This window comes from Neophocaena asiaeorientalis, unplaced genomic scaffold (assembly GCF_003031525.2).
Source record: "Neophocaena asiaeorientalis asiaeorientalis breed wild unplaced genomic scaffold, Neophocaena_asiaeorientalis_V1.1 scaffold629, whole genome shotgun sequence".
In the NCBI taxonomy this organism is placed as follows: Eukaryota; Metazoa; Chordata; class Mammalia; order Artiodactyla; family Phocoenidae; genus Neophocaena; species Neophocaena asiaeorientalis.
Genome location: NW_020175468.1, coordinates 8,154,997 through 8,177,269, shown reverse-complemented (window position 1 = coordinate 8,177,269; position 22,273 = coordinate 8,154,997). Strand labels below are relative to the sequence as shown.

The following is a 22,273-nucleotide window of genomic DNA, read 5'->3' as shown; positions in this document are numbered from 1 at the left end:
TGCTGGGGATGGGGTTGCCAAAGGCAACTTCCTACACTGAGACCCCCCAGCCCCACTCCCAAGCCTCTTGCATTGAGAGTGAGCGGTGGATAAGAGCAAGGGCTCTGGAGCCAGGACCCCTGGGTTCCAATCCCCGCTCCATCACACCTGAGCCATGCAACTGAGTCACTCCATTGCTCAGCTCCGTCATCTGTGATATGGGACTGATGATCACAGTGGCCACCACACAGCGGAATGTCGTCAGGCTCCCATGAGTTAATCTATGTAAAGTACTTAGCAGCCAGCGAGGCTCAGAGGGCATTTGCCTCTTTGTAGCGATGACTGTTTTTTTTTGTTTTTTCTCCAGCATCTGGATAACCGTCCCTGTGAAGACCTCCCTGCCGTGCTCCCTCCCTCCGTGTGATTTTGCCTGATCCCCCTTCTTTCCCCATCCTCCCCAGCCGCTCCTGCTGTTCTGAAGGGATCTCATACACTTTAGACCCTTCCCCTTCCCCTTTCTGCTTCCCACCTTCCCTCTACCGTGTGCTCCCCTCGTCCCTGCTGGTCCTGCTGCTGTCTGCTCCTCTTTTTCTCCCTGGGAGTCCAGGGGTCCCCAAAGGCTCCCAGTGCTGCCCCTGAGCAAGTCCACCTGTCCTACCCAGGTAAGTGTCTGTGACCTCTCCCTGGGCATTTCCCAGTAAGGCTCAGGAATCCCACACTGATTTCTAGGCTGGTGGTTCTTTCTGAGACTCATGTGTCCACCACTGTTAAATGGAGATTATAAGCAGCGGCGCATCTGGCTGTGTAGGAAATGACTCTGGAGCCCAGCCTATAGTAAGCGCTCTCCTAAGGGGGCTGCTGTCGTCCTCACTCATTGTGGTGTTCGCACAAAGCTCCCTCCTGGTCCTTGATCTTTGGGTGGAGGTGCAAGGAGGTAGTAGGACCTTGGACTCAGGGCACCTTCAGCCCCTTTATGGATGGGGGCATTCTCTGGCGGAAGCTCTACATACACCAACCAAATCACACTGCAGGGGCTGCTGCCCAGGGTCCAGTATGGTGAGAGGGGCCCTGGGCCCAGGTGTTGGGGGGGGAATGGGAAGAGGAGTGGGATGTGGGCTAGAAGCTGCTATTGGCAGGTGGCTCAGGTGGGCTGGTACCCCTTCTGCTTATCTGCAAGCCTATTGTATAAGACCCTAGGATGAAAATGGAAGGCTGGGGGCCTGGGGTGAGGTGGACAGAAGGGGCATAGGGCAGACCCATTCAATCCCCACACCAGCTGAAGATGGATGGGGATGAAGGAGACATCCTGGGGCGCCCCCCACCCCACTCCCCAGACGACTGTGGCCTTTTCCTTTCCCCTCAGTTTACCGCTGCGGCAGTACTCAGGGCTGGAGCCGTCGGTTCCTCTTCAGGGCCCTGAAGAATGGGCCCCACTGGAGCCCCTGTCTGTCTGTGTTTGGGGACATAGGGACTGACAATCCTAGGGCCCTACCCGGACTGTGCAGCGACACCCAGCAGGCAGGTGTGACGCTGTTCTTCACGTGGGTGAGGCATCGGCCAGGGTGCGCCTGGAGGCTTGGGGTCGGGGAGGGGGAGCTTGGGTGGGAGGCCACGCCAGGACTGCGGAGGGGACCTGGGTCGGGGCTAGCGTGGCTCTGCAGGATGGGGGATGAGACTGGCCACAGAGACGGTGCTGTGGTCAACCAGGCTGCCCAGGTTAAAATCAGTCTTGATGCTTTGAGCTATGTGCGTTGGTTTTCTCCTCTGTATTATTGTTATAAGGGCTAAGACTAGGTTAGAATTCATAGGGCTCTTGTGATGACTAAATAAGGCGATATTGCCTGTCCTCTTGTAAGTGCTACATAAGTGTTTGTTGTCATGATCATTTCTGTTGTGATTTGAGAGGACGGGAACCAGATGGGAGATGGAGATTGGGGCCGATATAGTTCAAAGCCATAGTAGACTCTGGAATCAGGCTCCCAGGGTTCGATTCCTGGATCCTCACTAACCAGCTCTGTGACCTTAAACGAGCACTTAACCCCTCTGGGCCTCAGTTTCCCCATCTGAAACGGGGATGATAATAACATCCACCTCAGAGGGTGTTTTGAAGATTCAGGTGATCGAGCATGTAAAGCATCTGAAAATGTGCCTGGTACAAAACCAGTACCTGACTAGACTACCTCAGTCTTTTTTTTTTAATTCACCCTTATATATTTTTTTATTTGTTTATTTTGGCCCCTCCGAGGGGCACGTGGGATCTTAGTTCCCTGACCAGGTATCGAACTTGTGCCCCCTGCCGTGGAAGCACCGAGTCTTAAACCACTGGATCACCAGGGAAGTTCCCAGACTATGTCAGTCTTAACGTTGTTATTACTCTGAGAAGGGGTGAGATGGCGGCTGGTGTGCTCAGAGCACAGGAGACCGGCAAGGTCCTGCAGGGGCCCTCAGGGACCAGAGGCGCAGGAAATGGTTCCAAGCGCACATGCGGGTGGGTGTGAGGTAGGGATCGGAGAACCAGGACGCCTCACAGTGGGGGCGACCAGGACTTGCACAGCCCGCACATGACCAACCAGGTCTCTCAAATCTGGAGAAAGCAGAGCCAGGTCTGGGTCCTCATTCTCTCCTCCACCCCCCAGGAGACTTTACCTACAACGTGGATCAGGACAACACTCACGTCAGGGACAAGTTCATGAATCTCATTGAACCTGTGGCCGCCAGCCTACCATACGTGACGTGTCCTGGGAATCACGAAGACCACTAGTGAGGCCTGAGGGCTTCGGGGTGGGCAAGGGCCTGGCCAAGGAAAACAGTCCTTCCTAGTGTCTCACCTTAGTCTCTCGTACTGCAGCAGCTCATTTGTGGAAGTGAGAGGGAAGGAGATGAGGGCTGGGCTGGGAGCCAGGCCCGGCCTGACAGTGGGAGGTGGGGGTGGGCGGGGGCACCCAGACCCTCCCCCCACCGTTTTACTTCCAGCAACTTCTCCAACTACAAAGCTTGCTTCATCATGCCAGGGGACAGTGAAGGCCTGTGGTACAGGTAACCTGGGGGAAGCTGGGGGACTGACCTCCCTCCCCTGAAGGATGGGAGATGCAGGAGAGACCCCATATTTGACCCCTGCCCTTTGACCCTTCCAGCTGGGATCTGGGCCCGGTACACATCGTTTCCTTCTCCACCGAGGTATATTTCTTTCTCCATTATGGCGCCACCTGGTAGAGAGACAGTTTTGCTGGCTGGAGAGCGACCTCCAGGTAACCTGTGGATGTCCCCCTTGGACCTGCCTCGCCTCCCCCTCCTGCAACCCCTGCCCCTCACACTGCACCCTTCTCTGCAGAAAGCCAATAAGAACCCAGCAGCCCCGCGTGGATCATTACCATGGGTCACCGGCCCACGTACTGTTCCAGTGCTGATTGGGATGACTGCACCTGGCGTGAAAGCAAGGTGAGGACCCCCTCCCTGGGGAAAAGGTGCTGAAATCCAGGTAGGGGGGTTGGTCCGAGTCACCCCTCACCTCCTTGCTCATCCGGCCCAGGTTCGCAGAGGCCTCCTCGGCAAGTTCTATGAGTTGGAGGATCTTTTCTATAAATACGGTGAGTGACCCCAGGGGACTCCCCAGACCCAGGCCCCACCCCCCATCTCTCCTGGATTCAGGGACCTGACCCCCCTCTTGCTTTGTATCAGGGGCGGACCTGCAGCTGTGGGCTCACGAACGCTCCTATGAACACCCGTGGCCAATTTACAACTACCATGTGAGGCCTGGGGTGGGCTGAGACCCATGTGGCTGGTGTCAGTGGACCGCCCCCTCAAGGTCAGAACCGCGGGGCCTGGCTGGGTATGACAGGCCCCTCCCCTTTGTCCCTTCTCCAGGTATTTAATGGCAGCCGAGAGATGCCCTACACCCACCCTCGAGTCTCCGTCCACATCATCACCGGATCTGCCGCGAGCTTGGTGGGAGGAGGGGGAGGTGCTGCTTTGGCTTCTGATCTATTGAGGGCTGCACTCGTACCAGCCTGGGTGCCTCATCTCTTAGGTGGTTAGATGCACCTAGTATCAATAGCATGCCCATTGCACAGATGTGGAAACAGAGGCTCAGACAGTAAAATACTCCTTCCGAATCACAGGATCAATAAGTGGCGGGGGCAGGGGGTGCTTGCCCAGGTCTACTGGATGGATCCAGGGCAGAGGGCTTATCATTATCATTGTAACTGGACTCCAGACTTTATTCACATTGCACCAGCTTTCCCAGCAATGACCTTTTTCTGTTTCAGGATCCCACACTGTATTTAGTTATTGTGCCTCCTTAGTCTCCTCCAAACTGTGACGGTTCCTCCCTCTTCCCTTGTCTTTCATTCAGGCCAGTTGTTTTTTTCAGAATGCACCTGGATCTGGGTTTGTCTGATGTTTTCTCCTGCCAAGATTCGGGTTATGCATTTGGGGCAACACAGTCACAAATGATGGTCTATCCTTCTCAGCGGGCCATACCGGGGGGTCCCTGTCCTCACTGTGTCTCATTCCTGGAGGGATTTCTCTGAATCACCTGTTTAAGGAAGTGTCTGCTGGGTTCTTGCTCTGTAAAGTTGTTGTATTTCCCTTTTTAGTTGATAAACATCTTGGGGGAGATGCTTTTAGACCCTGCAAATGTCCTGTTTCTCCTCCAACTTTCACCTGCTAATTTTTGAACCCATCAGTGGGTCTTGTCTGTTACAGTGATTACTGGGGTGTTCTACTGGGGATCTTGTATTTCCCTCATTCCTCCTCAATTTATTAGTTAGCATCCTCCCATGAGGAAGAGTTGTCCCTTCTGCCCCATTTATTTGGTTAGTTAGCTATGGGTTTATACTAGTATGGACTCATGGGTAATTATCTTCTCCCGTGGGCTCTAATCCAATACGCCTGCTGTTTATGCTGCTGCCTAGATTGCTCTAACTTTGGCCACTGAGAACTCTTCAGATCAGGCCCTGTGTCCTTTCGATGTGTCCCTGTCGTTTTGTGGGGTCTCTCTTACTTTTTGGCACTACAGGGTGCTCCAGGATCATCTTCTGTCCCCCTACCCCCACCCGCCGAGCCTTGGAATCAGTCACTTCCACAAGAAGCAAGGGCTTTTTTTTTTTTTTTTTTTTGCGGTACGCGGGCCTCTCACTGTTGTGGCCTCTCCCGTTGCGGAGCACAGGCTCCGGACGCGCAGACCCAGCGGCCATGGCTCACGGGCCCAGCCGCTCCGCGGCACGCGGGACCCTCCCAGACCAGGGCACGAACCCGCGCCCCCTGCATCAGCAGGTGGACTCTCAACCACTGCGCCACCAGGGAAGCCCCCTCTCCCTTCCTTTAATCAGAAACATTTCCCCACTCTTTCTTCATTCTTCATGACTTTGAAAAATTTGAAGAGCATAGCAAAGTTGTTTTATAGACTATCCCTCAGTTCGGATTTGTCTGATGTTTGCTGGTGATTAGGTTGAAGTTACACATTTTTGGTGAGAATAGACAAAAGCGATATTGTGTTCTTTTCAGTGCACCCTATGAGGAGGTGCATGGTATCCCTTTAGCTCCTTTAAGTCTCAGTTTACACATCTTCTCCACCATAGTCACAGTTTTCCCCTTTAAAATCAACAAGGGTCTCCTGGAGATACTTTGAGACTCCACAAATATCCTGATATTCCTCAAATTTTCGCTGCTACTTTGACCATCCATTGATGGTTCTGGCTTCAATCAGTTACTATGATGATGGCTGCAAAATGGTGACTTTTTTTGTTTTTGAGGCTGATGCTCCCTCATCCTTTCTGCTCACATTACCTGGGTTTCTACTGCAAGGATAAGCACTTCCTCTCCCCCAGGCAATGACAATTTCAATAGCTTTCTTGGAGGGTCTGCTGTGCAGCGACGGTTGAGAGCCACCAATTTCTTCTATTCTGTGAATTGCATTTTCCCCTTAACCATACGTCTTGGCCATTTTTCTATACAGCCCCACTTGGTGATGGCTACCCTATAATTTATTTAACTGACCCCCATTGATGGCCGTTTGGCTGGCTTCCAGCTCAGGGATTTTCGAGAAAATGCTGCAGTGGACAGTCTTGTACAGCCATGCACTGTTCTAGAAGTCAGAGAACCAGGAAGCCTGGTTGGGTCAAAACACTCAGCTGTGAGCAATTATCAAGGTCAAGTCTTAACTGGCTTTGTCTTCCTTGGGGGTGGCAGGGTCCCGGCCTGGCAGGTCTTTTCTGCTCCCCAGTGGGTACTCCACCTGCGCCAGCCCTGGGTCTAAATGATTCTCTCCGGCAGGGTTGTGAGGAGCGGCTGACCCCCTTAACCCTCTTCCCGCGGCCCTGGAGCGCCGTGCTCATCAAAGAGTACGGGTACACACGGCTACACAACCTCAATGAGACCCGTGTCCATATCCAGCAGGTGTCTGATGACCAGGTCAGTGAGCAGTGGCCCAATCACCTGCCTGAGTAACCAGGCCTAGCATGCTCTGGAGCCAAGTGGTTTCAAAAGTGGACGTGAGAGCTGGAAATCCTGGGTTCAAATCCTGCCTCTGCTATTTACCAGCTGGATGACCTCAAGCAACTTTGAGCCACAGTTTTCCCATCTGAAAAATGGGGATATTAATAGCTTCTACCTCACAGGGTTGAATGGGGGTTGAATGACTTATTGTATATAAAGTGCTTAGAACAGTTTCTAAAACACAGTCGATTCTATAGGTATTTATCAACATGAAGCAGGGGAAGAAAAAGGTAGGTTGTGGGAGACAGGTAGAGGGAAAGTAATATGATGTGTGTGTGGTAGGGATGGCTTAAGGTTAGACAGACCCAAATAATCATGGCTCACCTTTCTTTATTTCTGCCATTGTAGTTTTATAAAGGTGCTAATAACTGATTGATTGAACACCTGTTGTGTTCCAGACTCTGAACTGGATGCCTTATATTTAGTCCCTTTAATCACCAAAACAATACCATGTGACAAATTTTCTTTTCATTTTACAGCTCAGAAAGGGGAGGTAATTTTCCCAGGGTCACACAGCCAGAGGGTGCAGAACTAAGATCTGACCCCAAAGACCATATTCTTTTTATGATAAATAACTACTATTTACTGTGTAGCCCATACACCACAGACAGGCTCTTGTGTATGTTATCTATTCAGTTCTCCCCATTTTATGGAATATGGAAGTGAGGCTCAGAGTAGGGGCATGTGCTGAAGGCCACATAGGGAGTGGCTTTGCTGGGATATAAAGTGAGTTTTGTCTGACTCCAGGGTTTGTGTTCTAATAATAATAGCCCACACTTACCCAGTCCTTGCCTTGTGCCAGGTTCCCTTTTCAGCCTTTTCCAAATATCTCACTTAATTCTCATAATAGCTATGATGTAGGTACTATTACTAGCATCCTCACTTTCCAGTTGAAGAAAACTGACACCGAGAGAGGTCTAATAGCTCACCCAAGGTCACACAGCCTATCAGAGGCAGAGCTGGGATTTGAACTCAGGCCACTTGGCCGCAGAATCTGGGCTTTCAGCCTTCATTACCTCCTTTTTTTTTTTTTTTTTTTTTTTTTGTCCCTTGCATGATGGGAAGATTGTGGACGATGTCTGGGTGATGAGACCTCTGCTTGGCCAGATGATGTACCTCTGGGGATGGAGACAGCTCTCATCAGGAACCCTGGGCCTTGTTACCTAGGCTGGAGTACCCAGGCCCGGGAGGGTGTCAGGGAGGTCCTCGACTCCTCTACCTTCCTAGGTCCCATGTGGGGTGGATGCAGCCCTGAGGGAGCTGGAGCAGCTCTCCCCTCCCCGAGAGGTGGGGGTCCCAACCTGCTGTGTTGGGAGAGCAGCTGTACATGCAAAGTGAAGCAAGACAGGTCTTGGGTGGTACAACCCTGCCCTCCTGCATAGCACTGACTGGGCAGAGTGTCCACAGGGCCTCAGGAGTAAAGAGGCTTATGGCTGTGTCTCTGTGGACTCTGAACTTCTACTGGGGATGCCCCACTGGGCCGACTCCTCTCCTGACCACGGAGCAAGGGCCATCAGCAGCCCCAAGTCAGCAGGGTGAGTATGGCTGTCATGACACCATTGCCCAGCAGGTGGCGATGGTGACCTTCTCCTCCAGGCCGGCCCTTAGTGCCAATCAGAGGCCTGCCTCCAACGGCCCAAGGAGCGGTAACCAGTGTCCTTCATGACTCAGTTTCCCAGCCTGGCACTGACTTATCCTGGAAGGCGGGAAGTGTTAACACTCCTAACTTCCAACTGGGGCAGCTGACAAGCTTAGGAGCTCACGGAGCTGCCATTTTCCTCCCTTTTTAAATTTCCCCCCCTCCCTGTGTTTCCCTTCTTCCTTTCCTGTATTCAATCGGTATTTATTGAGCACCTGTCACGTGCCAGGACCTGTTCTCCGTGCTGTGAACAACACAGAGATGTCTGCCCTCATGGAGCCGACATTCTATCCAGGGTGTCGGACAGCAAACACAATAAGTAAGTAAAACATATAATGGTAAATAGTGAAAATGCACAGAAAAAGCGGGAAGGGGGATAGAGAGTAGTGGGGGGCAGTGGCAGTTTCCACGAGGGTGGTCAGGGAGACCTCACTGAGAGGGTGATGTTTAGATCTGAAGGAATCTGAAGGGGGAGCCATGTGAGCAGAGCAGTTCAGGCAGAGGAACAGCTAATGCACAGGCCCTGAGACAGAAGCACGCCCATCCTGTCAGAGGGCAGAGGCAGTGAGAGGAAGAGTGGGGATGAGGGCAGGGAGGCGACTGGGGCAGAACGTGTGGAGCCTTGTGGGTCACAGGGAGGACTCTGTCCTTTATCCTGAGTGACATGGAACCAGGGGAGGGCTCTGAGCTGGGGATGGACAGGATCTGACTCCAGAAGTCCTAGGCAAAGGCTGGGCTCTGGCCCCAGGGCTGAGGGCTCCCCTGAGAGAAGCCTGTGAGCCCCTAGCTCTGGCTGATGGCACATGTATTCCTCCATTGTGCCATGCAGTTTCAGCCTCCTCACATCTTATTCCCCCCCAGGCTCCACTAGGCCCAAGGCTCCTTGCAGTTTCTTTCTTTCTTTCTTTCTTTCTTTATTTACTTGGTTGTGCCAGGTCTTAGTTGCAGCAGTTGGTTTCCTTACTTGCAGCAGGCAGTTTCCTTAGTTGCGGCTCACCGGCTTCTTAGTTGTGGCACATGGGCTCCTTAGTTGTGGCTCGAGAGCTCCTTAGTTGCAGTTCACTGGCTCCTTAGTTGTGGCATGTGAACGCTTATCTGCGGCATGTGGGATCTAGTTCCCTGACCAGGGATTGAACCTGGGCCTCCTGCATTGGGAGTGTGGAGTCTTAACCACTGGACCACAAATTCGTAAATGCTCTTTACCTGTAAAGGACAGGAAGCTTTGCTTGCCATCTATATATTGCCACTGATCTTTTTCCATGATGTATTGAAATTTATCATTTTTTTAAATGTATTTATTTTATTTATTTATTTTTGACTGTGTTGGGTCTTCGTTGCTGTGCGCGGGCTTTTCTCTAGTTGCGGCGAGCAGGGGCTCCTCTTCGTTGCGTTCCGCGGGCTTCACACTGCAATGGCTTTTCTTGTTGCAGAGCACGGGCTCTAGGCGCCCGGGCTTTAGGAGTTGTGGCTCATAGGCTCTGGAGTGCAGGCTCAGCAGTTGTGGCGCACAGGCTTAGCTGCTCTCCGGACCAGGGCTCGAACCCGTGTCCCCTGCATTGGCATGTGGACTCCCAACCACTGCGCCACCAGGGAAGCCCAAAATTTATCATTTTTATGAGGCCAAATCCTCCTCACTCTCCTCACCTTTTCCATCTATTGGGGGTCACCTCCTCACCAACCCCTCCAGGAAGCCTGCTATAGGAGGTTCTTTGGGCCTGATTTCCTCTCCCAGGGCCCTGAAGTAGAAGGGCCTGATTGCCCATCCTGAGGAAACCCTTGGAGCAGATCTACCACTGGGCTTGTTCCAGGGCTCTGATCTCTGACTGAGATCCCCAACTAAGTTACAGGAGGGCTTCCCCAAACATGGGTTCTAGAGCCTGATGCCCTGCACTGTGTACAGGGATTAAAGAGGCAAAGACTAGATATATGTATATGTGTAAGTGAATCACTTTGCTGTACACCTGAAACTAACACAGCACTGTAAATCAACTATAGTCCAATATAAAATTAAAAAGAGAGAGACAAAGGCTGTACCCAGCCATCCTCCCATCACTGGGACTTGGATAAAGTGCCATCGTCTCAGCTACTAGACTTGCTTGTGTTTTTTTGTGTGTGTGTGGGGGTGAGGTAGGGTTGCAGAATCTTAGTTCCCCGCCCAGGGACCAGGGATTGAACCTGTGTCCCCTGAAGTGGAAGGGCAGAGTCCTAACCTCTGGACCACCAGGGAAGTCCCAAGACTTGTTTTTTTTTTAAAAACGGAGACTCAGTAAGGCAGAAAGACTTCAAAAGAGCACAAGAACAAGAATGTTTAATGCTGGCAAGGGTAGTTTAAAGGGCATATTCTCTCCGAACACTGGCGGGTGTGTGAATTGGATCCCTGCAGCACAACTTGGCAATGTGTGTCCCAGGCCGTGGGGAGGCAGCAGAGGGAAGTTAGCGAGAGCCTTACTTGGGCATCAAAGCTAGGGATGAGCCCAGTGTGTGGTTTCGAGTTACTTGTCTAAGCCTCAGTTTCCCCCTCTGTGAAGCAGGGATAATCACAGCCCCTGCTGATTAAATTATGCAACTTAGCGCCGTGTATAGTGCACAGAAATGTCTGAAGCATGGGAACTGTTACTATTATTAAATCTTAAAGATGTACGTTTCCTTTGACCCAGCAGTTCCATCTGTGGTAATCTTTTCAAAGGAAATAATTAAAGACGTGCACAAATATTTAACTGCTTGGATTTTTGGGGTGGGATAAATTATTTATAATAGCAAAATATTTATCACAGTTTACATGTTCAACAAGAAAGAGTGGTTCAGACAAATTAGCATTCATTGATAGAATGGCATCTTATGCAGCCATTAAAACAAATGTTCTTGAAGAATATTTAATGACCTGGAAAGTTACTGGTGATATTTATAGTCTTGTTTTAGAAAGATACAAAATTCTTTATAAATGTGTTTCCAATTCTGTTTTAAAAGGTAGGTAGGGGGCTTCCCTGGTGGCGCAGTGCTTAAGAATCCACCTGCCAATGCAGGGGACACAGGTTCGAGCACTGGTCCAGGAAGATACCACATGCCGCGGAGCAGCTAGGTCCAGGCGCCACAACTGCTGAGCCTGTGCTCTAGAGCCTGCAAGCCACAACTACTGAAGCCCACGCGCCTAGAGTCCGTGCTCTGCAACGACAGAAGCCACGGCAATGAGAAGCCCGCGCACCGCAACGAAGAGTAGCCCCTGCTCGCCGCAACTAGAGAAAGCCTGAGCGCAGCAATGAAGACACAACACAGCCAAAATTAAAAATAAATTTATTTTAAAAATAAATAAAAGGTAAATGCACAGAAAAAAAGACATTATGCAATCACTCATTCATTGCTTCTGCAGATACTAATTAAATGCCTACTATGTGCTAGACACTGGGCTGGGGCAAGGGAGATGCACTAAATATTTAAAAGTACCTCTGCAGAGGTGGATTTACAACTCATCCAACCATCCATTCAACAAATGGGCAAGTACAGTGAACAAAACAGACAAAAATCAATGCTCTCATGGTGCTGACACGACAGCAGCGGAGAGAGCCAAAAAACAGTAACTATGATTATCTAATCATCTAGTATGTTAGAAGATGATTTGAGCAACAGAAAATAAGAAAAAGCAGACAAGGTAAGGGGTTTAGTAGCATGTGAGAGGGATGTTTGCTGCATTAGTCAGCGTGGGCAGGAACAGTCCCACTGATAAGATGACATTTGAGTAAAACCCTGAAGAACAGAAGGGAGGTAGCCATGACGATACCTGGGGGAAGAGTCTATTCCAGACAGAAGGAAAAGGCAATGCAATGACCTTGAAGTGGGAGAGCACCTGATTTTTTTTTTTTTTTTTTGGAAGAGCAAACTGGCTGGAGCTCAATGAGTGCAATCACAGAAAAAGATGTCCGAGTTTAGATTACAGGGTTTTTTTTTCAAAAAAATTTTTTACAAATAAATACTAAAAACACACAAAAAAACCTTATAAAAAGATTAAATCAAACTGTGCCTTGATTCCGGGCCAAGTTCCCGGGCTCAGACAGACTGACAGACGTCGTCCAAAACTCACTATTTACTTCCTGTGATCCCGAACCAGCTCGTTCGTTCGCCCCTCTAAACCTCAGTTTTATCTGTAAAATGGGTATTAACATACAATACGGCTGTTGTGAGTATTCAGCGAGAAATTTCACTTGTCGGGGTGTCTGACACATAGTAAATGCTTACGAACTGTTTCTGGCCATTATTACCGTTACTGCCTTCCACCCCCTAACTCCTTTTGAGGGAAGGTGGGAAGTTCTGTTACCAGAGGATAGCCATTTTCCCCTTTAAGAATCCAAGTGGGCTGGGAGCCAGCCTCTCCGCACCCTTTCCAAATTTTCCAATCCCTGCTTGGCATTTTCTGCCCGAAGGTCTCCGATTGGACTATCAGCACCAATCAGAGGCTGGAGCGGCGCTGCCCGGAGCCCAGCTCCGCCCCTGAGCGGGCCCGGCCCCAGGCCCAGTCAGCCCCGTTGCTATGGGGACTGGTGGACGGCGAGGGGGGAAAGCCCCGGATGTTCGTTGGGGATTCAACATGGCGGCGGCAGTGGCCGTGGTGGCGGCGGCGCAAGAGAGCTGAGGGCGGCGTGAGGGCGCCGATTTCCGGGCCGAGCAGCTAGGCCGCGAGCGACTGCGGTGCCGAGCCGGTAGGATAAGTGGTCTGGCCACGGGATCGGGGTGCGCCGGGCGGTGGTGGAGCGTTTAGGCGAGTAGGGGGCGGGGCCGCTGGGGTCAAAGTTCACTTGTGGAGGGAAGGGTCGCGTCCGGGGGGGTCGTGGGTCTACGCTGAGCGGGAGGGAGGGAGGTGTATAGGAGGTCAGAGGTCAAATTAACGAAGGGGGCGTGGCGAAGGGGGGCGCAAAATTCGAAATTTGAAGTGGGAGTTCGTTGGAGGGACACAGGGTGAATGTCAAAAAAGGGGGGTCAAATTAATAATTTGATGGGAGGATGTGCCTACGAGGGTCAGAGGTCACAACCGTGGGGGCGGCGGTTGGAGTTAAGGCAGCAGCCAGTGGAGCAAATGTAGGAGACTTAGGTTGGGGGGCATCTTTATGAGATCAAAGGTGGGGCGTGACCAAAGCGAGCAAAAATCAGAATCTGATGGCCCGACAGATGATGTTCCCAAGGGTCAAAAGTTAAAACCCAAGTGGGACATATTGCTGGAGAGGAGGAGTAGGATATTCAAGAAAGAAATCAAAGGTGCTTTCTGGTGGGGGAGAAGGAAGCCCCCCTCCCGCAGATGATGAAAAGAATTCCAAGCACTCATAAAGCACTATGTGTCAGACCCTGTTCTAAACTCTTTACACGTATTTAATCCTGACCACAACCTTATGGGCTTGGTGCCATTATTAAGAGGCCAAGTGATTTGCCCAGGGCCACCTCATGAGTACGTTTTGCAGCTGAGATTGGAACTCTGGAGTTCTGGGCCCAGAGTTTTATGCTCTGCTGCCTCTCAAATACTCATAATGTTGGTTAATACTTAATGAGGGCTGACACTGTGCTCAGCGCCTGGTCTTATTGTACTACAATCTAGATACACCCACTTTACAGCCACAAAAAGTGAGGCTCAAAGAGCTGCTGCTAAGTGATGGAGGCAGATTCCAGGCTGGATCTGAATGATTCCAGAGCTCCTGCCCCTGGTCGCCACACTGTAGATTGCCAGATGTCTGTTCGTGGAAGCAGGGGGGGCTGGGCAAGGCCGGGCCGCTCCCTGGGCAGGAACAGATTGTCTGTTTGGCCTCCGTGGAAGGGTGTGATCTGGGAGGAGAGGGTCCCCTGGGCCGATGGGATGGGGTGTTTGTGGGTGGCCCGGAGTCCAAGTGAGTCTGGCAGGCTCCTGTCTGGGGAGGGTGTTGTTGGGTGGTACCCTGTACAAAGTTGGGTGTTCTCTGTCCTTAAAACCCCAACCTCTCCTCACAATCTTCAGTCACTGCCACCTCTTTTCCTCCTGCTCTCTCACGTCCCTCCCTGAGGTCCAACCACACTGGCCTGTTTGCTGTTCTTCAACTCTGTAGGCTTATGCCTGCCTCCAGGTCTTTGACCTTCGTGTTCCCTCTGCTTGGAATCCCTTCCCCACTTTGCACCCTCTCACTCACGAGCCACGCACTCACAGCCTGACCAGGACCACCCTGCCCCCAGACACTGTTTTGTGGTATTTTGGCCGTGCTTTGTGGCATGTGGGATGGTTCCCGGACCAGGGATCGAACCCAGACCTCTGCAGTGAAAGCACTGAATCCTAACCACTAGGCCACCAGGGAACTCCCAACCGCCCTCCACACACACTCTTTATCTCACTATTGTTCTCTCCCAGCCCTTCACTGGGTCTTTAACTTATTTATCAACACGCATTTTCTTGTCTGCCTCCCAATAGAATGTGGGCCCCTCACGGGCAGGAATTTCTCCATGTTGTTCTTTCCCTGAATCCCCACTTGAATCACTGCCTGGTCCATGGAGGGTGCTGGGTTGGTGGTGGTTGAATGTCGGGCGTGGTGCTGGGTGCTGGGTCTGCAGCAGCGGACAAGACACACGAGCCCCTGGCCCCTGAGGGCCCTCATTGTTCCTTGGTGGGAGCGGACTGGAGCCAGACCCCTAGCCAGTGATACATGGCTACATCTCTACCAGCAGTGACGTGGCCTGCGAGGACATGGTCAGAGGACCATGAGAGTGCCCAGACCCTGGGCCTGGTACTCTGTCCCTTGGAAAGTCCCCTGGGTAATCTCTGAAGGATGAGTAGGAGGAATGGGAAAGGGTGCACCAGGCAGAAGAAAAGGCGTGAGTGGAGGTCAGGGATGCAGAGTTGGGGGCTTGTCGGCAGCATGTAGCCTGTGTGAGACCCCTAAGGTTCCTGGCCTTGGAGGAGAGTGGACAGTGGAGCAGGGACAGATGAGTAGCTGCCCTGTGTGTGTGGAGCTCCGAGGCAGTACTGGGGGGTGGTTCAGAGAAAGGATGCTGGTGCAAGGATGCCTGGCTCACATTCATCACTCACAGGCTGTGTGACCATGGGCAAGTCGCTTAACTTTTCTGGGCCTCAGTTTCCTCCTCTGCAAAATGGGCATAACGATAATGACTGCTTCATAGAACTGCTGTGAGGATGCAGAGCATAAAGCGCTTGGCCCAAGGCCTAGCACACAGTAGGTGCTGTGTAAGCACTGGTCTTGAGGCCGCTGCTGCTACTGCTACCTGAGGAGGGCCTCAGAGGTGGTGGCCGGGCCTCTCTCCACCTGCCTCCTGGCTTACTCTGGGAGCTACCCCTCCCCCACCTGGCTCTGGCAGGGTCACTGGGTGGGTACAGGGCCAGGCAGCCCTATGAGGCCAGCCAGCCTCGGGCCCTCACGGCGGCAACTTACTCAGCATCTCAGGGCTTGGCACAGATAATGGGGGAATTATAGGGCTTTGGCACTAGACATTCGGGCTCCTGCCCCATCACTTACCAGCCATGGAACCTTGAGCAAGTGATTTCTTATTTGCCAGTTTTGTTCCTGTGATACATTTTTAGACTAGGGGAAAAAGTAGAGCTTTCAATGTAGCAAAACACCCACGCTTCCAGTGTCCAGCCTGGGACAGAGCACACAGTAGATACAGTTAAAGGCCCCTCTTCTCTGCCCCGCCCTCCCTGCCTGTCCTCCCTCCCAGTGGTAGCCGCTGGGCTGGATTTGGTGTCCAGCCTTCCTCTGCAGGTTTTCCTACTGTTCCTGCCCTCGGATGGATTCACAAACAATAGAGTAATAGCTCTCAACCCTGGCTACATACTGCAGTCACCTGGAGAGCTTTCAAAAATACTGCTGCCCAGGCCCACCCTAGAAATTCTGGCTTGGAGTCCCTTGGTCTGGCGTGGGGCCAGCATCGGCACGTGGTTCTGATGGCCAGCCAGGGTTGCCCAGTGTTTTACAGTTTTACAGATCATATAAAGCGTACCACAGTAAACAGCCTGCTTCTTCTGCTCTGCGTTAGTTTGGCTTTTCCTCCATGTGGATGTGTGTCGGTCTAGAGCAGGTCATTCGTTTTCCCTTTCTGCGTTTCTTTTTGTATTAGTGACACACAGGAGTTACCTGTTCACCTTTCGGTGGCCATTTGGGTGGTTCCCACTGGGACTGTAACAAACAACACTGCAATGAACATTCTAGACATGTTTCCTTGTGTACCACGACCAGAGTCTCTCTTAGGTATATGTCTCACAGTGGAAATGCTGGACCTTCCAAATTGCTTCCCTAAGCATTTGTACCAATGTGCTTCCCAGCAGTGCTTGAGGGTTCCCTTGCCTCCGTGTCCTGCTTCGGGCAAGTCTGCGGCCCTTGCTGAAACAATTTACTCAGCCATGAGGTGGTAGGTTTCGTGCCACCTGCCTGCCCCCCTCACCCCAGGCTGGAAACAGGGGGATGGTTCATGTGACGGGCTTAGCTGGGGCCTGACACCTGCTGAGCCCTCACACCCAGAGGAGAAGGCAGGCTTTGACCTTTGCCCTCTAGGGTATCCAGGATAGTGGCTGAAACTTTGACCCAGCTCTCCTTGGGGATCATCTCCCAGGGCTGACATTTGGGAAGGGAAACAGTACTGACTTAAACCTCCTCAGGAGGGAGGCAAAGAGGAAGGAGGTGCAGCTCAGAAAGGGATGGGCAAAGCCTTGATACACTCGTATGTGTCAGATCATTGGTCCCAGTGGTGACCAACGCAGTCCAAGCCCTGCCCTCATGGGTTACAGGACAGTGAAGGAGATAGACCTGTCCCCAGACAGTGACAGCCCACAGTGGTTGGGCTGGGATAGGGATGCACAAGCAGAATGGTTAGGGCTGGGATGGGGGACGCACAGGGACTGTAGGAATCTGGAGGAGGCATCTGACCCAGCCTGGGGAGCCAGCACAAGGGCGTTCTGGAGAAGGAGACATCTGATTGATGAGAGGGAGCCAGGCCCGGGAAGAGTTGGAAAGAACAGAACAGGTAGTTGGTATGGAAAGTGCAAAGGCCCTGAGGTCCAGAGGAGCTTGGGATGTTCAGTTCCCACCAAGGAAGCCAGTGTGGCAGAGCTGGCAGTGAGATCAAGGAGGTGGGGAGGTGTGACAGATACAGCAGGGGGTGACAGGCTGGGGTGAGGAGTGTGGACTTCATTCTGTGTGTAATGGGAGTCATCGGAACAGGCTGGGGTGAGGAGTGTGGACTTCATTCTGTGTGTAATGGGAGTCATCGGAGGGCTTTAAGCAACATCTGCTTTGCCTTTTATAAAGATTGCTCAGGCTGCCATGTGGGGAACAGATCAGGGAGGGTGGGGGCGGGGAGACCTGAGGGGAGGCTGCCGGGATAGTCCAAGCAGAAGAGAGTGGGTAGCATGAGGGTGGCGGTGTTGGAGGGTCCCGTGTGCTGGCCAAGATTGTGAGTCCTTTACCCATATGGACTCATTTGATCTTCACAACAACCTATGAGGTAGGTACTGGTATCAACCCCTTTTTAGAGATAAGAGAATTGAGACCCAGAGAGATATGTGACCTGCCTAGGGTCACACAGCAGGCATGTGGCAGAGGCAGGACTTGAACTCCAGGCCTTCAGGCTCCAGTGCCCTGCAGTGTTTTGGAAGTGGTCTTGGTAAGACAAGGCTACTTCCTGTTCTTCCAGCCTCCTGTTTAGACAGAAACTCTTCGGGGGCCTGTTCAGCCTGGGTGGTTTCTGGGCACTGGGTCCCTACTTCCCTCACGACCTCCCACAGCCCCCTTCCCTTTCGTGTCTACTGCCTCACCGCTCCTTGTCCTGCTGGCTCACAGTGAGCCAGACTTCCTGGCCAGACGCCGGTCGGGGTGTCCCCAGCAGCTGTTTCTCCCATCACCCAAGCCAGGCGGCCACAGATGCTGCCAGCAGGAAGCAGTCTCCTTCCAAGTCACAGCCAGGGAAATGGGACCCTTCCCGGCCCAGCCACCCATCCGGGGCTGGGGCTTATTGTCTGCCAGCTGCCTTGGCCCACAGGAGCGCTGGTGGAGGTGGGCAGGGAGGGTCAGAAGGGGAGCTTTCCCAGGTCCCAGGGGAGCCAGCTACGGCAGATGTGTCAGAAGCCACCACTCACTGCAGCCTGTCTCACGGGGCCCTCTGGTCCTGCCCAATGGCACCTTCCCTGCCAGGGCCACACATTCCGCTCACACGTCCCTCAGCCCGACCCCCTACTGGAAGAGCCAGAGCATCCCCGGGCCTCACCTTCCTCACCTGTTAAATGGGCTATCGGGGGGATTGGAGGAGACCGTGCTGTCGAGTGCTTAGCACATTACCTGGTACATAGTAAGCTAATGGTACGTGTGCCCCTCTGGACTGCAGCCTCCTCTTCGCCTGCTCCCAGCCCCTCGTGATACCGTGCTAGCCGCCAGGTCCCTGAGTGCCAGGCACCAGATGTGTGCTTTTTGAGCATCCCGCCGTGGCTTGGCCCGGAGCCCTGAGGAGGAGGTGTTATTAACCTCATTTCTCTTTTCCTGCATTTTAATTTTAAGAGGCCCATTTTTGCCCTGTCTGCACGTATTGCCTATTTGCAGTTGAGAAACCACGCACAGCGCAGAATGTTATATACAGCAATAAGGTCTCTTTCCCACCCCTTCTCTGTCTTCGGGCCCCTTCCCAGAGACAGCATTGTTCCTGGTTTCTTTTCTGTCTTGGGTGTTTGTTCCTGCACGTGTTCTCCCCCGCTTTTGTTTTTGCTTACATGGAGCCGACTTCCCATGTTTGTATTCTGTCCTGCCCCTTGCATTTTTCACTCTTAAGTTCTGTGTCAGGATGTAGAGGGCTTCCTCGTGCTTTCTGTGGCTGTGTGAGGTTCCACGGCATGGTGTCCCCCCACACGCGTGTGAGCTGTGGGCACACCCGTGGAGGTGCTCGGGGGTCTGAGATGCGTGCCCCGGGAACTCTGCTGGCAGTGTCCCAGTCTGCCTGAGAGCGTGCTCCTGTTTGCACCCCACTCCCAGTGTCCGGTGGCGCCATGGTCTCCTCACGTTCTCGCCATGTGGGTGGGTGTTATCTGATACTTTGACCTCTGCCAGTCAGGCAGGTGCCAGTCAGGCAGGTGCCACAGTAAGTGGTCCTTATTGTGGTTCTGATTTTTTTTAATTATTCTTGTTATTTATTTTATTTTAATTTTGGCCGTACCATGCCCCCTGCCGTGGAAGCGCAGAGTCTTAATCACTGGACCACCAGGGAAGTCCCCTGATTTTAATATGAGTAAAAGGGAGCATCTTTGTGTTTGTTGAAAGCCCTCTAGACTTCCTTTCCTGTCTATTTGTGATATTTTTGCTTTCCCTAAAAAGAGGAAACTGAGGCATAGGCTGGAAAGCCCACAGCTAGTGAGTGGCAGATTTGGGACTCAAATCCAGGCCTGCCTCGCTCCAATCTGGAGCTCTTAACCTGTCGGACGCAGTGGAGCTTGAGGGCATAGACTCTGGAGCCAACTTTGCCACTCTTAGCTGTGTGATCCCAGACAAGTCAGTTCACCTCTCTGTGCCTCCGCGTCCTCATCTATCAAATGGGGACGATAATGATCCCTCCTTTACAGGGTTGTTTTGAGGATATAAATGCATGCTCATCAGACAAAATGCATAGTAAGTGTTCAAAGACAGACAGCTGCCAGTATTAGTGCTCACAGTGGTACTCTATATTATTAGTACTAGCAGCCACTGTTTCGTGTGCTTTGAGTGAACGAACTTGTCACATCCTCCTAGCAACCCCAAGATGTAGACGTTCTTGTTTTTTTGGTGGTGGTGGTTTTTTGTTAGCAGCATGTGGGATCTTAGTTCCCGGGCCCCCTGCAGTAGAAGCCCAGAGTCTTACCCACTGGACCACCAGGGAAGTCCTAGATGTAGATGTTCTTATTATCCCACTTTTAAGGGGAGGAAATGGAGAACCTGGGAGACCAGCCTGGTGTCAGAGCCAGCAGGGCTGGGGTTTGGCCCCGGGCTCCCCCTGCCACCCGCTAACTGAGCCGAGGGATTAGAAGGCTCCTCCCTTCCCAGCCGGCTGCAGGGGAGCTCTGGAGGGCACACCTTGACAGGTGGGGACGCCGGGCAGGGGCCCCACATAGAGAGCCTCCCTCCTGGGCCCTCTGCTCCCACCCCAGCGCCCCAGCCCGGCCCTGGAAACTCTGATAAAGCGGCATTGTGTGGCAGTTTCGGCTTGCTTCCCCTGGCGGCTTTCAGCCACTCCCACACATGGGGAAGCCGCCTGGGCCTCCTCCCCCTCCCCCGCCCCTCCTGCCAGCCCTCCACGCGAGTGCTGGGAATGGGGAGGAAGTAGGGCATTGTGGGAGGGCTGGGCTCCTACTGTCCCCCAGGTGAGGACAACCCCCCAAGTCCTGTGCGCAGGCATATGCTCTCTTTCTCGCGCTTCCTTTCTCCCTAAGGACCCCTCCTCTGCTGCCTGCAGCCACTTCCCCAGCTCCCTTCCTCCAAATCTGGCCCCAGATTATTTGTGTATTTATGTACCTTGATGATTCCACCTCTTTAAACCTTCCACAGTGGTGAAGGGTAACATGCCTATAGAAAAGTGCATCAGTGCCCATGTCAGTTTAACAGGTAGTTATAAGGTGAGCAGCATTTCACCACACCTAGGCGAAGACTGCCAACACAGCACCCCAGGAGCCTCCCATGCCCTCTTGACCACAACCCCAGTAGAGGCCACCTCCCTGACCTTGGGGGTCACCAGGCCCCCGCTTTTCCAGAGGTTTTACCAGATGTGCATCCTGAGTTATAGCCTGTCACCTCGCCTGCCTGGGGACTTCACATAAAGGGACTCCTGCAGCACATCCTCGTCTGGGTCTGCCCTCCCTCATCCTTGGTCTGTGAGGCACAGCCACGTGGTTGTGGGTGTGAGTGGTTCATTCGCCCTCGTTGCTGGGCAGCCTTCTAATCATAACTTACTTCTCCGCCCCTGCTGCGCGGGGGTGACTGTGCTCTTTGAACACATCTGCTGCGACTTGTGTGCATGCACTTCTCCAGGGATCACGTCTGGGCTGCGGTGCTCAGCTCAGAGGGTCGAGTCTCACCCCCTTAGAGCCCGCCACGCAGCTGTCCAGAGTGGCCGTAACTGCGCGCCCGCCCAGCAGCGCTGCTCGTCCTCCCTGCGCTGGGTCTCTCAGATTTTGTAACTGACCTTGGAACACTTTATATTCTCTTCTCCTACAGAAGTAACATGTGTGCTTCTTATCGCTGAGATGAGTCCTCTTGTCCTTTTCTCCTCCTTGGGCTCCTATCCATGCCAGCTCTTACCCATCCCACCTATGGGAGTCCTGTGCTTACTCCTTGATAAGCCCTGTGCTGGGGCCCCGGGTGCCAGGACCTGGAGGTGAACACAGCAGGCTCCCTCGCTGGGCTCAGTCTGGCAGGCGACCCAGACCTTGACCAAAGAGTGATGCGGAGACAGGTAAAATAGACCAGACTCCCAAGCCCCATCTCCTCCCAGCAACCCTGCCTCGTTCACGGGTACCCCATTCGTCCTCTCCATGGGACCAGGAATCTGGCGTCATCCTGGCTTCTCTTGTCCTCATCCTCCACATCCACGATGTCAAGAAAGCCGGCTGGGGCTTTAAAAAAAAAAAAAAAAAAAAAGCCGGCTGTTCTGCCTCAGATTAGACCCCAGCGCCTCCCACTCCTTGTTGTCTCCGCCAGGTTCCAGCCGCCCTCCACTCCTGCCTGGGCCATGTGGCCGCCTCCTCACTCCCCCGCTGCCCCCACAGTCTGTCCCCGTGCCCAGCCAGGGGTTCCCTGCCCTGCTGGGCGCCCTCCCGTGGCTTCATCTCTTTTGGGAACGCCTCCAAGGCCCCACAAGATCCTGGCCCAGGTTCCCTGCTCGCCTTCACTCCTCTCCTGCCGCCCTATTCCTGGAGCATTCCAGGCTGGTCCTGCCTCAGGCCCTCTGTTCATGCTGCTCCCTTGTGTTTGCAGCACCTCGCATCCCTGCATCCAGGCAGATCTCCCTGACTCCTGTCTACAGTAGCGCCGTCACTCTCTCTCCCCACCTTCCCCTGCTTGGTTCTCCTGGTCCACTCACCGTCACTACTGATCCTTAGTTATGACTGTGGGCGTGTGGGTTAGTGTCCTCCCGGCCCACCCCTCCCCGCCCCGCCCCGAATGACTTAGCTTCATGGCGGTGGGGGGGGGATTC

At 53.0% G+C, this 22,273-nt stretch overlaps 2 protein-coding genes across 3 annotated transcripts in view; both read left to right on the top strand.

The window, feature by feature from the left end:
• The first annotated feature begins 206 nt into the window (after nucleotides 1-206).
• On the top strand, nucleotides 207-12,777 carry ACP7 (acid phosphatase 7, tartrate resistant (putative)). The gene is given in 18 exon segments (XM_024768309.1): nucleotides 207-239; nucleotides 479-745; nucleotides 914-994; nucleotides 996-1,035; nucleotides 1,343-1,492; nucleotides 1,495-1,524; nucleotides 2,616-2,739; nucleotides 2,953-3,015; nucleotides 3,114-3,178; nucleotides 3,181-3,227; nucleotides 3,311-3,332; nucleotides 3,335-3,417; nucleotides 3,509-3,566; nucleotides 3,658-3,725; nucleotides 3,844-3,915; nucleotides 6,253-6,390; nucleotides 7,531-7,632; nucleotides 12,529-12,777. Coding segments are annotated over 18 exon segments (1,692 nt in total).
• PAK4 (p21 (RAC1) activated kinase 4) overlaps nucleotides 12,666-22,273 on the top strand; it is a 46,198-nt gene continuing 36,590 nt past the window's right edge. For both annotated transcript variants that reach the window (XM_024768788.1, XM_024768789.1), the window contains exon 1: nucleotides 12,666-12,804. The gene's annotated coding sequence lies outside the window, so the exon portion shown is untranslated. The remainder of the gene's footprint in view (nucleotides 12,805-22,273) is intronic.